The sequence below is a fragment of the Caenorhabditis briggsae genome, assembly GCF_000004555.2.
Source record: "Caenorhabditis briggsae complete genome, chrIV, whole genome shotgun sequence".
In the NCBI taxonomy this organism is placed as follows: Eukaryota; Metazoa; Nematoda; class Chromadorea; order Rhabditida; family Rhabditidae; genus Caenorhabditis; species Caenorhabditis briggsae.
The window spans coordinates 3,102,069-3,120,045 of NC_013487.2; the positions used below are offsets into that span (position 1 = coordinate 3,102,069).

The window sequence follows — 17,977 nt, forward strand, 5'->3', positions numbered from 1 at the left end:
GTGAAAACGAGCGAAAAAATTTTAAAAGTTTGAATTCGCGCGCTTTTACTCACCGGGCGGCCTAGAAAAAACCTCGTCCCTAAGGGCTTTCAGCGTATTTTTCGATGCGTTTTTCTCGATGAAGAAATTTTTTTCGAATTTTTTCTTTATTTTTATATCAATCTACATACATTTCTGCACATTTTGATGCAATAAAAAATTTCACCGTACACCACCTTTAAGGAAAACGTTTTTTGAATATATGCAAAATCGATTAGTCAAAAAAAAAGAAAGTTACAGAATCCTTGAAACAGATTTTTTCCCAAAAACTCATGTTCACTTTTTCCCCCATCACCTTGTCAGTCATCATATAAAACATAACTGAAAAAGAACCAGTTTTCTAACCCGATCATTTTTCCACTTTTTTTTCTCTTTTTTGAATAAAAATTCATAGAATAACTGGGTGAGTCATTTTTAGAGAGAAATGACGAATTTCGCAATACAGGAAAATTGAAAAACGCCGGAATGATACTGCACTATGTAACATGATAAGTTTCAAAACTTATGCATTAGGTGAAACTGGAATTTTTAGAAAAGAGAATTTTCGATAAAACAAAAATACAGTTTCACTATTTTTATAATTTCAAGACGAGAGTTCCGATAAGTGATCCGATAGACTTTCACCGCTTCCTAATTTCAATGAATAACTGACTAGTGAGTTTTTTCATAGTTGAGCTTTACCCGAACTGTGTAATCTGGAAAGGTTCCAAAAGTTATGCGTTAGGTGAAACTGGAATTTTCAGAAAATGGAAAATTTTAAAAAGTTACAGTCTCACTGTTTTAGTAATTTCAAGGCTAAATTTCTGATAAGTGATCTGACAAGCCTCAGACTGATAAATAAGAATTTTCACAGTTTCATTATTTCTAATAATTTTATTTTTACAAATTTTTCTTATAGGTGATTGGGCAGAAAACTGATCAGGAAATAAGCATCACAAAATTGTGAAGACTGACCCTCTCAAAAGGTAGAGGAAAAAAATCCGAATGGTCAATACGTATGGTCAACTACAGTATACAATTCCGAAAAGGAAATAAATTTCTTACGGTTTTGAAAAGGTGTTAATGGTTAAAATTTTTTGAAATTGGTGTTAGTTGTTGATTATTCATGGTACCTTAAAACCTGTAACAAAAAGGTCCTTCAACTTTGACACAATTTATCTCGGTTCCTCTCATAGATATCTGGATCAAAAAAAATGCTCAAACTTTAGAAAATCAAAAATTCCAGTTTCAGTAATTTTTCAAAATTTATCGTTATTTTACAGAAATTTATGAATTTTAAGACGACGGCTTCCAATATTTTCAAAGAATAAAAGTTTGAAACTATTGAAACAGGAAAGTTTTTAAATTTAATATTTTTGATTCAATAGTTTTTGCAACACTGCCGCGCGGTTTTTCAGTTTCTTGTATTATATTCTTGATTTTTAGAAGTTAGTTTTGTCTAGAATGGCTCTGAAAGTTTCGAGCTCTAACCTCCTGGAAATAATCGAAATGGCCAAAAATCACATAAAAATTTCTTTTTCGTATATATTGTTGATCGATACTTTATACAGAAAATGATGAATCGCGCCGCAGAACTGCAAAAAACCGCGACGTAGAGTTGCGGGGGAGGAGCTTCTGAAGAGGAATTTCTGAACAATTTTCCAGAATTATGATAACAAAATATTATATACCTGAAACAGTGTATTTTTGCAAATTTCTTTTGGAGGTTCTGGAAACATAGATAAGGAACAAAAGAGTACTGATAAAATGATAATATTTTCCGTTCCAAATAATTCTTAAGAATACAACACTTTACGGTTTTGATATTATGTAGACATCAGTTAGTTTGTTTATGAACTTTAAAAAAACGAAAATGAATTTCTAACAATTTCTATAGATCTGAAATTTCAGCCAAATCAAAATGATGAAAATCTTAAATTTGCAAAACAAAATTGTTTAAGGGCTTCCAAAAATTGATCACTGATGTCTTATAATTTTTTTGTTATCGGTTTTTTGTTGTATGTTTTCCAATTTGAACTAAAATCTCACATGACAATGTTAGAGGTTTCCTTATTATTTGAAAAAAAATTGATTTTTAAGATAAGCAAAACGATTTTTGGCTAGTTTTATGAGTCATGAATGAAAAAAAAACCAGTCGGTTTGCGCCCCTCCGGGGCTGAACCTCCTGGGCTCCGCTTATAGTACCTAAAATTATAAAAAGGTTTCAACACACTTATTTAGGGATTTTTTTTCAGTGTCCAATTCGAAAAATTGGAAATTCAAATTCAGCGTTTGAGGAGTTCATGATTCAAGAACTTAGAATTTCTGTAATTTCGAAAATCAAATATATTTAGAACTTTAAGAATTTGGAAAATGAGAGGAGAAAGACATTGGAAGTTCTGAGATTTTGAAATTTTGAAACGCTGCTTTTCAGAATTTTCAGATTTCAGAATTTGAAGAAGGCAAGAAATATAAAAGTTTTCTAGATATTTTGCCCGGAGAAACCCATGAGGATGTTCCCCAAGCTTTTTGCTATCTCACTTCTTCAAAGAGATTCAAAAGTTAGGAAGGTGAGACAGTTCAAGTCAAAACTCGGAGATTTCAATTTCAAATATCAGCAGTCAGAAAACTCTGAAATTCTAAAATATAACATAAGTCAATATCTGTATTTTAAAGTTTTGGAATTGTTAAATTCCCAAGTTAATGAGTTTCTTAATCTCAGAATCTAGGTTTCCCGAGTTTCCGCTATTTCAAAACTCTGAAGTGTAGAGTTTGCTTCTGAACTTTCAAATTTCTTATTTTCTGAATTTCAAATTTCTGAACCATTGATTTTTGGATTTCAAACTTTTCGAATTTGGTTTGCACCCCTTTGGAGCTGGACATCCTAAATCTTACTAGAAACAAAAGACATGATACTCTAGATAGGTGGTTTCTCCAAAAGTAACATGTGTCTCAAAACTCAGGTTGAAAGACCGAATGCTTTTGGCTTTTATCCAATGTGACTGGGCTTCTGGACCTTTTGTCGGAGTTTCCGGATCTGTAGTCCTTCATCAAATTTTGATTCATTTATCAGAAATTTGAGAACCACTGGCTCTTTACTCAAAGTTTCCGGAATTTCAGCTCAAAAGTATATTTTGATTTTCGACTCGAAGAAATTCAGGCTTACAGAAATTCAGAAAGTAGGAAAGTCGATAAGTTCAGTTATACGGAAATTCGAAAATTTGAAAATTATGAAAGTTCCAAACCGAAACACCGTTTTGAAACCCCAAAACTCCAGAATTCATGAAATTAGGAAATTCGGGCATCCTGAAATCCAAAACTCACAAATTTAAAGATTCGTCTTTTCCCCCAAAAACTTTCCGGGTAAGGGGCATTTATCTCGAGTTTCAGGCCCAGTCCTATGAGAATTTCTGACTTACCTACCGTTTTTCTCCAAAAGTAAACAACTCAGAAGCTCAAGTTCAACAAAATTTTCCTACTGGAACTGGGATTCTCTTTGCTAGATTTTCATTCAAACCTATTAAAAAGCAGTAAGACATTTTCATATTCGTTTCGGAACTCTCTACAAAAAACCAAATAAAAGTTCCCACCTATCGGACTCGAACCCGCATTGCGCGGGCAAAAGCGGAGTGCGCTAACCAACACACTACCCGGTCACGACAGGAATGTTTTTAATTTTTTCAAAGTTTCACATTATTGATTTAAGAACTTTCGATAGTTCTTGAGTAATTTGAATAGGATAAACGCGTTTTTTAGTTAAAAGCTTTTTTCAAAAAAAAAGTTTCTTGTTTCAAGTAGATTTCAAATTTCTGAGAATTTCAGTTTTTTCAGTCTCGCTATGAAAAAACATACCATCATTTTTTCGACAAAAAAGAACCAGGGGACTCTATAGGAAAGAATGTGACTTTAACCAGAGAAACCGAATCACTTTGGTTCTTTTGTTGACTTTGGAATTTTTCACAAAGTAAACATGGGGAAAAAGAGAGAGAAAACTGCCAACGGCAGGTTTAAGGTAGGTAACAGATGGGGTCGTGTTGACTTTGAAAGACTACAAAATTAGAAATTGAGGAACACAGAAAAGATAAAAGTTACGATTAAGATAAAAGTTCTGGATTTGTGTTTTTGAGATTTTAGCGCTATCTGAAGCACGCCTGTTTTTTCACGATTTCAGAACAAAAACAGCTATAAAGAGATGTTGCGCTAATGGTTTGGTTTTGAACTCAATTATCTCCAGTTTTATGGGAGAAAAAAAATTTATCATCTAATGAAATGGTTGTAATATTATGGCAAACATTTTATCAGTTAACATATTTTTTATATCTCTCATAGGAACCGAGATAATTGAGCTCAAAGTGCAAGTAAAAGTAGCGTTCTATTAGAGTAAATTTATTAGTTTTAAAATTTATTAGAGCATGTAATGAAAGAAAGTTATGGAGCAAAAACACCGTTTAAATTTATTTATGTTATGAAGTTAGTGAAACAGAAAAAAAATCGGGAATCTTGATTTAGTAGGTTTTTTGATTTTCACGAGTTTTGAGTCACTTTCAGTTTAAACTTGAAGTTTATGGCATCTAAAATTTTTTGGGGAAAAAACAGGATTTCCAGTTTTGTTGTTAGTTTCAAAAAGTTCGATCGTCAAAAAAAACCTTCAAGAAAATTCGAATTTCTCCAAAAAATATTACACCCGAAAAATGCGTCTTCTTTAAAGGGGGACTCCGACCAAAATTTTTTTTTGTATTAAAATGTTTCAAAAGTTATCTATTTTTCGAATATTATTGCGAAAAAATTCAAAAGAACTCCGAAATCCCCGAAAAACGCCGTTGAAAATGAAAAAAATTCAAAAAAAGGTGCCGCCGAGGGACGAGGATTTTCAGTGAGAAACCTAGGCCACGCGTGCGGCGCGACTTTCTTACCGGACAATTTTTCCGGATTTTTTTCGCTTTTATCTCCGACAGGTAAAAAACGTTAAAAAACACTGTCGGCCACTTGAAAATAATGCTATCAGGTGCCGTGGCCTAGGTTTCTCAATGCGTGGGAATTCAAATCCTCGTCCCTTGGCGGCACCTTTTTTGAATTTTTTTCATTTTCAACGGCGTTTTTCGGGGATTTCGGATTTCTTTCAAATTTTTTCGCAATAATATTCGAAAAATAGATAACTTTTGAAACATTTTAATACAAAAAAAAATTTTGGTCGGATTCCCCCTTTAAACTTCCTCATTGAAACAGTAAAAATCATTTAACTTTCTCTTTCTCTTGAGCAACATTTTAGATACCTGAAATCAGCAAACTAATGAAATGTTGTTGATAATATAACGAACAATTTATCAGTTGGCAAGTTTTTAATATCTCTCACAAAATTGAGATAATTAAGCTGAAATTCCAAATACAGGGTGACGTTCTATTAGAGAAGTATGTGACCTAATAAAGTATGGTTGGGTTATGAAGTTAGTGAAACCGAAAAAAATTCTATTATTTTTATTCAGTGGAATTTCCGATTTGTGTTCATCTTACACTTTCCACTTTCAGTCTAAACTTCAAATATCTAGCATCTCAAATTTTGTGAAAAGTGAAACTTCCAAAAAATCCATAATATTCTTCGAAAAATCTTCAAGGGAATTCGTTTCTTCAAGGGAATCCCTCCAAAAATATGCAGTTTCAAGATCTACAGATATCAAAGCTACAAACCATACTTTCAATTAAGCAGATTAGAGATTAGAGTCTAATAGAGAGTCGTCATTAACTTCAAGTTCAGATTTATTCAGAAATTCAAACTTTGATATCTCTCATGGAAATGGAGATCATTGAGATCAAAGATAATTTTGGAACAATTTTAAAATTTCTGTCATCTTTACTATTAACAATCACCAAATTCTGTTTGTGTGTCCGTTTGTTCCCGGTTCCACGACCCTAGCAAAGTCGCGAGTGGACCGGAAATTTTCAAATTTTCACAGATGATCCGAAATAGCAGCGAGATGATGCCCGTTTATTTTATGTTTCAAAATTTTGAGTTTGACGCCTTCTGGAGACGTTCTTCTATTTCTACAGTGCAAATCTTTCAAAAAATAATATTTACGTTATTCCCGCCCAACCCCCTTTTTTTTGTTATCCACGTTATATCTGACAAAAAGGGGATTTTGTGGAAATAATTATTTAGTCTTAGTTTTGAAAAAAAGAGAGAAAGAAAAAGTTCAGTAAAATTTGAAATTCTGACTTTCTGAACCTCTTACTTCTAAAAAACTGAATTTCGGAGATTCTGATTCAAGAAATTTGATTATTTTTTCGAAAACGCGAAATTTCTAACCTTTCCTATGCTTCAAACACACACACACATTTTGGTTTCACTCTGAAATTCTAAAATTCTAATTCAGAAATTAGGAAAATTGGAAAAACGGGAACTCGAAAATACCGAGATTTGAAACTTCGGAAATTTTGAAGTTTGAAAATCAGAGAATTCAAATGTCCAATGTTTCGGAAATTCAGAAGTATAAAAATTCAGATATTCGGAATATTACGAAATTTAAAAAAAAATTGAAAGTTAGAACACTCGAAATTTTGAAAATCCAAAATCTCGAAAGCAAAAAACCAGAAAAACCATATCAGAAAGCCCAAGCTCGGAATTTAGAAAATTCGGAAATTCATAAACTTTGTGAATCAAAAACTCAGGAATGTGTTGTAGAGAAAATTCTGAAAATCTGATTCGTGTTAAAATTTTGGGAATTTGTGAAGTAGAATCTCGGAAAGTCGGAAATACGGAAACTCGAAAATACAAAATTTCAAAAATTATGAGTTCTGAAATGAAGTATTTTAATAGAAAAATCTTTGAGTTCTAGAATCGCAGTTCCGAAAGGACTCCTGAATTTCGAAACTTCTGAAAAAATTATAAGTTGTCAAATTTCAAGATATTCGGGAATTCAGAAAAATTATTAGTTCTAAAAATTTGGAAATTTTGAACAGTTCGTGTATCAACTAAGACACATTTCTGATTTATCTGTCCAAGCCCAAACACAATCGGTTAAGGGTGTTGTAAGCGGGAGACAGAAGGTTTAACCCCGAAGGCGCACAAGCAGATTGTCACTCCAGTTTATGAAAGTTGACAACACAATCAACTAAAACTTCGTCCTCTGATTCTCTCAGATTTGGAGACTCAAACGTTTTTAGTGAAGCCAGGAGATTGTAGCCGCCGACAGGCGGCGGAAATCGGCTGGTTAAATTTCAATTAAATTTCAAAAAACAAAAAAGTTCGACGTTTTTTAAGGAAATGCCAACATTCGAATTTCTTCAAAAAATTATTCAGTTTCAAGGCCATTTTATCAAAACCTACAAACAATGCATGTCAGAGGTCATTACAAAAAGTTTTAAAAATGATTACTGTTTGACTTTCTTTTAAACCTCATTGTTACACAGAAGCATCAAAAATCATCCTTTATTGGTTTCAGATTGAAGTAAACATGAAACATGAATCTTATTACTAAACTTCAAGAATGCTTTCTCAAAAACTTTGGAAGTATATTCAAATTTGAAAAATTAGCACCAATTATATAATCACTCGATTTCAGAATCTCAACTACTAAAATAAGATGATAAAGCTTCTAATGACAAATGCCCAAACGAATTTATCAAACTTCTTAATCAAAACAGTAATAAATATCATTGAACTTTCTCCTTCTCTTCGATACCAGGGTACCCCAATGAATTATAAATTTGTTGGATGATTTCCATGAATTGCTCGGCAAACTGTTGAAGAATGCACACAGGTGTGGAGCATGATTCAATTGGGACATCAGTGGCTGGTTGGGTCACTGGGGGCTGGTTTGAAGGAGGTGGGGTCTGAAAATTCTGGAATCATTAAGCTTGAATGGGATCTCAGATACTTGTAAAGTTTTAGAATGATTAACCAATTTTATTCTCTTTTTATGACATTGAAACCCTAAACTTACCCCAGTAACTCCCTCAGCTTGAAATCCGGCAAAAAGACAGATAAAGGAAACTAAAAAGATCAGTTTCAGCATTTTGGAATATTTTTCATATTTTCCAGTTTCAAGAGGTTTTATAGGATAAACATTCACAAAGAAATCCATTGTGATGATAATTTATTTTTTTGAATGTATTGAAATTTTTTAATTCTTCAAGAACTCGAGAAAAAATATTTTATTGTGATCAGAAGATGGGGGGTTGGCAGAGAAAAAATAGCAAAAGTGATATGAAAAGAAATTTTCAGAAACAAAAAAGCAAGCTCAAACTATGAGGAGGCAAAAAATCTAGCTTCATTGTAGGTCAAAAAAAGTTAAAGACATTGTTTAAGTGCGAACTTTGAATTCGCCAGATGAGATTCGTCGTTTAAGCTCCTTCCACAAGAGATCACGCTCCTTATTCGCCTTTTTCAGCACACTTCCATTCTCCAGCGCACGTCTGCTCAGGTACGGTAACACTTCTTCCACTGGTCCATATGGTAGATATTTGTAGACTGAGAAACCGGCTTGACCCAATGAGAATGATACCTGGAATATTTTGTGAATGAAACTTGATTGGTAGTGAGTAAAATAGTAAACATATGTTTTCTTAACGTCATGGAACAGTGAAAGAAGCTACAGTAGTCGAGGCAACCTAACTTGGTTTCTTCAACCTCAATTATCTCAGTTCCCGTGAGAGATATCAAAAATTGGTCAACTGATAAAATGTTTGCCTTATTATTTTACACATGATGCTAGTTGACTGTTTTTTGATACCTTTTACAGTAACCAAGATAATCAAGATCCAAGCTCATAAATCAGGTGTGCCGGATATGTCTTAACACAAATGCACTTTAAGCTTAATTAATTATCTCCGTTCCTACAGAACATATTAAGAATATGTTAACTAACAAAATTTTGGTAATATTATGACCAACATTTTATCAGTTTATCACTTTCCGCTATCTCTTACAGTAACCCAAATAATCAGCTTCAAAACAACCTTACCTGATCACACATTCCATACAACTGTGCCATGCACATGACCCGTTCCGACGGTGCGATGCATCGTTCCTTCATCAAATTGACCGCGAATCGTACCGTATCCTCGTTGTGGCTGGCAACCATCACCGACACATTCGTTCGGCCACGTCGATCAACCTCATCGGCGATTCGGGTTAGGCATGATTCGTACATTTTTGTGGTGGCCTGAAATTTGTCCATTCTGATATTTTCTTATATTTTGGGAGGAATAAAAAACGTGTGAATACTTGAAAAATATAAGATGAAACTGGAATAGAAATTTTTAATTACTTCTAGGTTAGCACTGACAACCGCGCAGCTCAGCTAGGCCCGGCTTACCGTAAACACTCTAATTGAACGCCACCCGGTCCGTCCACTTTGAGCCTATTTATCTCACTTTTTTGAAAGATATCGAAAAGTTGCCAACTAATAAAATGTTTATCATGATATCAGCAAAATTTTATTAGTTAACCACTTTTTGATATCTCTCCCAGAAAATGAGATACATAAGCTCAAACTTGACAATTCAGGTGGCGTTCTATTAGAGTGTTTACGGTATCTGTGTGCCTATCAAAGATGTCAAAAAGCGATCAACTTACTAAATGTTATTGATATTATTATAAACATTTTATCAGTTTACCGCTTTTGATATCTTTTACAGGAATTGAGATAAAATGGGTCAAGGTTCTGGTTTTAGGTTTTAGGCTTTTATTAAACCTACAGTATGCCTACAGTAAGCTTACAGTGAGCTTTTAGTAAGCTTTCAGTAAGCCTTCCTTACAGTTAGCTTACAATAGGTCTTTTCTACAGTTAGCTTACATTAACCAGACAGTATTCTTAAAGTAGGCCTACAGTGAGCCTGCTCTACACCGTAATCTCTTCCATAAGCCTCACCAACCTGGAAATCAACATTAACCGGATCCTCATATCCAATTGCTTTAGCTCTAGACCTCTCCTGTTCCATATACGCTCCACGGACAAGTTTGGCGCCAAAGTGCCATCCCTCTCGTCTGGCAACTTGCATATCAGCCTCCATGCATTGAAGGGTACACCTGAGATAGGCTTGATAGGTGTTGAACACGTTTCCACGATCCTTGTTGTACTTCTTCATCATTTCAATAGTAATCTTCGAAATTGCCGGTTGCAAATACGTCTGCTCAGCGTCCACCATAATCCTGACACCCTTGGAAATGGCATACTCGGCAACATCCAAAGTTCGTCGAACCATGTTTCGGAATTCCTGCTCCTCCGCCTCCGACAAGTTCTGGATCAAAGGCTCCAGGGCTCCGGTCTTGATATTCAACACTTGAAACAGTTGTCCAAGTTTCACATGATCCTCGAGAAGCTGATTCCATCCATGGAGATCGACAACACCATCCGAATCAAAGTCAACGTCGTGGAAGAATTTCTTGACACTCTCTGTGTCTGTTTTCACACCGAGGTCCTGAAAAACTTGGTGATTTTTAGCCCTCTGTTTCTATTAACCCACATGCAATCTCTTAGTCAAATCCTTCACCGACAATCTACCCTCCTGAAGTGTCATTCCTCCTGTCAATGCTTGGAAAAAGTTTTGAGTCTGAACAATGGCTTCCGAAAGCTTCAGAAGCAGTTGAGGACGTCCCAACGCCGTCACCTTCACTGCCACGAATCCCTCGTTTCCTGTGGCTGACGCCACGGCGTCGATGGATTGCTTAAAGATGTCACGATTCTTGTCACACTGCTCCTCGCCTTCGTAGAAATAGGTTCTGGAAGAAATATGGAGAATTGGGGGAAAGATTGGATGGGTCTAACGTAAAGCTTCTATTTCGGTCGGTTGAAAATCAGCCATCGCCGACCGAATGGAGGCCTTAGTCTAATGGGACCGGTAAGGGATGGAACAAGGTTGAACCAAATTTGAATTGATTACTGTTTAAAATGTGTGACTTGTATGGATTGAAAAATGAAACCGTAGTCGATATGAAGTTAGTTTAGTTTTGAAAAGCATGCATTTTTTCGACGTCTAGCATTTTAAGCCAAGCAGAGCCGCGGTCGGCCTCACCCCCCGCCCTGTGTAGGTTGTCTAGCTTTGAGCGCAACTATCTCGGTTCCTATAAAAGACATCAAAAACCTGTCAACTAATAAATTGATTATCATACTATTGCTAATGTTTTTTTTTTCAGTTCAAAAATTTTTATATCTCTTATAGGAGCAGAGATAATTGAGCTCAAATTGTAATCTAGCATCGATGGTGTTCCTGTGAACTAATTGTAATCTAGCATCGATGGTGTTCCTGTGAACTAATTGTAATCTAGCATCGATGGTGTTCCTGTGAACTAATCTAGTCATTCTGTATATCAATTTGTAGCCTTTTCATTTTCTACAAGATTCAATAAATGAAAATTCACAATTATGAGATAAAAGCAAGTTATATGCATTGATAGCTGTCGACCACTAGAAGGCGCAATTATACTAGCCACGAAAGTTTGTAACTCCCTAATTGAAGGCAAAAAATGTTTTAATGTCTGTATTTTATATTGTTGTGTAGCTCTTTAAATTTCCTACGAGATGCAATTTTTTAAACGTTGAAGTTCCAAGTTTGAACCGAGATATGCGCCTTTAAGCTCGACAACCTTTAACTAATTACTTTACGACGCCTAACTTGCATTAATCGAGACCATATGATGCATTATTTCACTAGACAAAAGTTCTGTAGTTTTTTAACCCGTTAAATACGTCGAAAACCGACTCATGGTTGCTTTGAGCGTTCAATTATCCCCCTCGAGAATTAGTTCCCAAGCTAGTGGCTCACACAAGTTCAACTCTCATGTATTCAGCATTGCAATTGAAGAAGTTTTCTCTTCCTAAGAACTCAAAACCAAAAATGAAACTGCAAACTTTTCAAAACACAATCCACTCAAAATCTAAATAATCCATACACAAGTCACGAACCTCGCACTAGCCACACCCTGCCGCCGATCACCGAACTCTTGATGAACCGTGTAGCGTTCGCGTGTCGTTTCCAGCGTCTTCGCGTCCACCACTGGTGTCATTGCCTGGAAAAATTTAAGAATTCATTATGTTCTGCTTCAGGTAACACATATCTGATCAGGGTTAATCTAAAATTCACTCTGACAATAATACCAGATACAAAAACGTAGTTGATTTTCAGTCATTTCGGCCATTTCCAGCAGTCTAGAGCTCATCTGTCAAGTGTCCGATCACTTTGAAAAGAAAACTTGACAGGCTTGCTCTAGATTAATGAAAATTGTCCAAATGACCGAAAATCAACGGAAAAATAATGATTTGTATATCTTATTGACCGGCACTGTATATTCTGTTTCAGGTAGCACTGATCAGATCCATGATAATTTTAAATTCACTTCCTTATCTATCTGATATTGAGAAAATAAAAATATAACGCACCGCTGGTTTCACAGTAGCCTGCGATGTCCCTTTAACTGTCTTATCCGTCGCCTCTTGTCCCGAAATATCCGCCTCAACCGAGTAGTCCAAAATGGATTTCACACCGTACTTCCTTAATTTTCCAGCCACTGGTCGAACTTCTTCCTCGGTCTCACCGGCGACAAAGTGTCCGTAGAATGTGTTTTTGAGCGTTTTCTTGAACAAATTTTTGCCGAGGACTCGTCGCATTGTGGCGAGAATCATTTGATTCTGGTTGACAAGGGTTTGAACTCCGCATAGTCGGAGGACGACGAGAGCACGGATGAGCTCTGTGTTGGATTTGCTCTGAAAATGTTCATAACTCGGTTTAAAATCGATATTTGAAATTCAAACAAATTGAATCTAGTAGAAAATTTAGACGGCCACAAAATTATATAACGTACACCTAAACTTAAAACAATTACTTTTAACTAGAAAGTCATCAAAATTCAGTGTCTAATATAAGGCAATAGCATATTTGATGGCTTGTAACTTCTAGAAGTCATCAACTATTCGATTACATAACTTGCTTCAAACTTAAAGTTTCGAATTTTCATAAATAGTATCTTGAGTCGGCCTACCGTATCAGACCCATTTCGCACACATCGCCCACCCACCTAGAATCCATTTAGGATACGCGCGCATTCGGAACACTCGATTCAGCCTCTCCCGCACACATATGAGACTCATCGCAGCTAGTTGTTCGCGATATGTGTCAAACGGACTTCTAGAGGATCGCATATGGATCGGGTCCTTTATGCGCATCATCGCCCAGGACCTGTGCGCGCTATGCGGGTTCGAGTTCGACCGGTGGCACTTGTTTTTAGTTTTTTTGTACAGAATTCATAAATGAGAATAAAATGCCTGGCCCAGGAAAGGAGATGCTTTGCGGCGGCGGTGTACCCCATATGCCCCGTATATGTCCCATACCGGTGTCCTTTCCCTGTACCCAATTCATCGGCCTCCGTCGCCCATCCATTATGCGTATGCGCGCCCAGGACCTTTGCGCGCACAAAAGCGATTCGCGTTATCCGCTACACCACGGGTGACCACAGAGAGAATAGGAGAAATGGCATACACGTGTGCGGGATTTCCTCCCCCTTTTCTCTCTCGCTTGAACAGATAACTTCATACATCTTCCTATTTTTGCTACGAAGCAATCCTAGATATTCTATAAAGAAATTTGTTTTTTTTTTCTACTGCTTCCAAACGTCCATTATATGATTTTGTGAAAATTTCAAAGTCATTCGTACAATTCTGGTTGCAAAATTTAATAAAAAACATCAATCGAAATCTTACGGAATCAAATCTACAGTGATCCGAGTTTGAATCTTTAGCTTCAAAAATTTCGGTTTCATATTCAAAGTAATATTAGGTTGAGCGAAAAGTTTTTGTAACTTTTTGATTTTTTTTCGGAGCAAAATTTATTCAAAGCAAACGGGATTCAATGTGTGATATATTCACCAACAGTGTACATGACTACTTGCCAACGAGATGGAAGTAGAGCGGTTTCATTAGCGTAGAACTCGGTAAACTGGGACGCGAAAACGTCATCCATCCACTTTTTTACATCCTTTCTATCATGGAACTTTTGTCTAACAAGTAGATTTTTCAAGGAACGGATAGTTGCTATTCAGTTAGGGCAAGGTCTAGTGAATACGGTGGATGACAGAAGATCTTGACTCCGAGCATCTGGAGCTTCTGACGGGTCTTCAAAGTAGTGGGTGGTCTTGCGTTGTCATGAATCATCAACAGGCTGGAACTTTTCGGGCGATTTAATCGATAAGCCTTTGATGCTATTTCCATTTGAGTTCTGTTGAGGTCCGCATGGATAATGACGCCGCCTAGAAGAAGTCTTCTGGAGATGACGCCTTCTCTGTCAAACCAAATGGAAAATATAACTTTTTCACGTGAAGTTCTCCTTTGATGCCCGTATTTGCGGTTTCCTTGGCCGGGACCCATCGTCCTTTTCTACTCGTCCCCCGTAATAATATTTTCAACCCAATTGATGCTACATTTCCTATTGAGCCAAGAATGTGCCAAGTCGCAACACAATGGTTTTAGTGAATCCGTCAAAAGGGGAGGGGCAAATTGAAAAATCTTTGGCAACCTTCCACAGTCATGAAGATGATCAATTATGGTTCTTTGAGGATGGTTGAGACTTGCTGCAAGCTAGGGTGACGTTACTCTTGGTTCTTCTTCTAGCGCTCTAGAGGTATCCTCGTTGAGATCAACACGTGGTAGGCCAGACATTCGAGATCGTAGTTCTCTTCGGAGAATCTTTTGAACCAAAACTTTCTTGTAATGTAGGGCATATAGGTCTGGCCTAACACTGTACACAATTTACGACAAGCTACGCTGCATTTGTGACCTTGGAGAAACCCGCACAAAAAAGCACCCCTGAGAGCATGGTGGTCTCTGGGCAAATTCTCGGTCTTTATAAACGCCGTCGGTAACTTTAACAAATCTTTTAAGCATGCACAACTAGTACTACAATATATAAAAAACAGAACAATAAAAAGTTAAATCAACGCTGAGATATGACGGTCCAAAAAAAATTACAAAGACTTTTCGCTCAACCTAATACAAGTTGAAGTTGGTCCAATACATCATATGTAGCCACTGATTTGCTGACTTGTCCTTTTTAGAGACATTATAGATTTCATGGCGCTGTTTCAACAAAAAAAACTCACTTTAAACGCCTCTTTCGTATTCTCAAATGACAAATCCAGGCGTTGATAGCACTCATCGAGCTCTTTTTTGTGCTCCGCAGAAGTGCATTCGTATTTTTTGGTGTCAGTGGAATAGCATCTGGTTGCGGATGGAAGAATTCCTGGAAACATGAAATTTCTGTTTCGGGTAGGTTTTTAATACATAAATGTTCATTTTTGATGATAAGTTCTTCCTGCGATTCCGCTTTAAAAAAATAAGGGTACCTGACAAAAACCGTCGTTGCAATGGAACGTTAAGCCCAATAAGTGCAGATTGCATTAGTAGAACTGTAAAATTATACTTTTTGATAAGAAATGTTGGATATCGTGGAAGAGAGAAAGAGATTTGAGGAAGCAGAGTATCAGAGGAAACGTTTTTGAGGTCAGAACGTGGGAGGTAAGGTTGTCCCTTGTCTGTCAACTTCAAGCCAATTTATCTCGGTCCCTGTCAAAGATATCAAAACGAGGTCAACAGATAAAATGTTTAGAATAATATCAACAATATTGTACTAGTTGAATACTTTTTGATATCTTTCACATGAGCCGAGATGAATTGGCTCAAAGTAGGTGACAGCCTTAACGCAAAGCAAGAGCTATCAGCTGAGTTACACGATCGCGATTGTTTGTGCCGATTTTGAATTTTTCACATTTTTGGACATCTAAATACTCAGATTCAATACAACTTATCGAAATTTCTCGAAAAATTGAAAATGTATCAATTTCCCAAAAAAAACAATTTATGTTCCAACTACCTTTTCTCAGAAAGTTTGTAGAGATTTTTTGCATCGTTATTACGATTTCTAATATGTTTTGTCATTTTTTTGACATTTCCTAACTAAAACCCAAACTACTTTGAGCCCGTATATCTCATTTCCTGTAAATGATATCAAAAAGCTGTCAACTGACAAAATTTTTATCATAATATGACCTACATTTTGCCAGTTTGTCACTTTCTGGTATCTTTCACAGGAACCGAGATAAATTGGCTTATAGTAAACTTTAGGTTTAGCGCGAAGCCGATGGGCAATCGGTTGAGCAAGGCGGTCGCGAAATCTGGATAATTGAAAAACAATAGTAAAAATTGTTAAAGGAGGCCAGACACCAAAAAAAAAAGTTTTCCTGATAATTTACAAAGAGAACCCCCATGAGGGGTCGAACTCATGACAGGCAGCTCAGGGGTACAGCGCCGCTAGGGGCTGAGCTACGGGGGCGCAAAGGCGCCTGACGACCGATGGTCTACATAAGCGCGGCGCGATTTCGTCCCCCGAACTGTCCCCCGAAATTTTTGCTGTCTCGCCTCCTTTAAGCTTTCGAATAACTGCAAAGTATCAGAAGCAGTAAAAATCGATTTTCAAAAAAAAATGTTTCAACTACCTGATAAGTTCATAAAATGGTGGGGTTTTGTTGCATCGCACAAATTGCACCAATTTTTGGATTGTTTAAAAAGTTTTCTGAATTAGAAGCCAAACCTACATTTTGTTAGTTGACCACTTTTTGATATCTTCTGCAGGAAGCAAGATAATTTGGGTGAAAGTAGATTTTTGAAAAGCATCTTCCAAACAAAAATTTCTCGAAGTTTCTTAATCCATCAATGGAACTAATAAAATCCTCCAAAACTTGAAAAATATCAGGAACAGTAAAAGATCTTTTTGGAAGAAGTGTTTGAACTACCTTATACATTTTGGAAATGGATAGAGAATTTGTTACAACGTCTAATTCCCTGTGAAATACATCAAAAAGTGATCAATTCATAAAATGTTTAGAACAATCTCAAAAATGTTTTATCTGTTGAACACTTTTGGAAATCTTTCACAGGAGTCCAGTTAAATTGGCTTAACGTTAAGGGTTTAGCGTCAGGGCGAGAGCATATTAGTTGAGCACGGTGGCGATTTTTTTTGCAGATTTGAAACTTTTTCTCCTTTTCTGGAGGTTTCATCCTTTAATAAATTTTTTAGCTTCCAATACAACTGATTGGAATTTTTCGACGAGTATTAGTATTTATAGAACCACTGTCTGATATCTTTTACAGGAAGCGAGATAATATGGGTCAATTTAGACTTTCAAAAAGCGTCTTCCGAACATAAATTTCTAGAAAATTTCTACGAATTTCCAAATCAACATCAACGGAACTGATTGGATCTTCTAAAGTTTGACAAACATCAGAAACAGTGAAAAATCTATTCGAAAAAAGCGTTTCAACTACCTTATACATTCTTGAAACTGATAGGGAAAATTGATAGGATGATTTTAACAACTGCTAACCTTTTTTGGCATTTTTTTACTTAGAACTAAATTACCGTAAACACTCTAATAAAATGCCCTCGAACCGTCCACTTTCAGATCATCATCCAAAAAAAAATAATTCCAATTGTTAACAATAATAGAAATTTTCGAAATTTTGGTAGCCAAATTCTGGAATTTTCTGCTTCGCAATCTCTTAATAAACATTTTGTTCCTTTCAGCTATCATTTTCGTTTGGTTTAACGCATTTTCCCAACAATATTGAAACTAGAAAATCAAAAAGTAACACAAAACTAAAAGTAACGAAAAGTCAAGCTCAAGTGCTCGTCTACTAGGTAAAAAGAGACAGAGCAACAAAAAAATGGCAGTTGGCTACTTTGTGTATGTGTGTGTCACACTTACACAAAAAAAATAGGGGGAGGCTCAGACAGAGAGAAGAAAATGGGGGTCCACGGGGCCTCTTGGAGCTCTTTTGGAGCCATGCGATGAGAGAGAAGAGACGCAGAGGGAGAGAATGACGCAAGGAAAAGGAGATTTTTATATATTGCTTTCTTCTTCTTCTTCTTGCTCCTTTGCTCTCTTCTGCAAAATGGAGAAGAGGAACCACGTGGAGGA

At 36.2% G+C, this 17,977-nt stretch overlaps 2 protein-coding genes across 2 annotated transcripts; both read right to left on the reverse strand.

The window, feature by feature from the left end:
* Nucleotides 1-7,665: 7,665 nt before the first annotated feature.
* CBG26556 lies at nucleotides 7,666-8,027 on the reverse strand (the record flags this gene model as incomplete). Its single annotated transcript, XM_045244950.1, has 2 exons — nucleotides 7,666-7,845; nucleotides 7,956-8,027. The coding sequence occupies 2 exons, from the start codon at nucleotides 8,025-8,027 to the stop codon at nucleotides 7,666-7,668; spliced, it is 252 nt and encodes an 83-aa protein (XP_045100511.1).
* A 288-nt stretch (nucleotides 8,028-8,315) lies between these two features.
* CBG22398 lies at nucleotides 8,316-15,401 on the reverse strand (the record flags this gene model as incomplete). Its single annotated transcript, XM_002647168.2, has 8 exons — nucleotides 8,316-8,516; nucleotides 8,976-9,176; nucleotides 9,889-10,434; nucleotides 10,480-10,735; nucleotides 11,919-12,022; nucleotides 12,393-12,716; nucleotides 15,104-15,243; nucleotides 15,347-15,401. 8 exons carry the CDS (start codon nucleotides 15,399-15,401, stop codon nucleotides 8,316-8,318), a joined length of 1,827 nt encoding a protein of 608 aa, XP_002647214.2.
* Nucleotides 15,402-17,977: the final 2,576 nt, after the last annotated feature.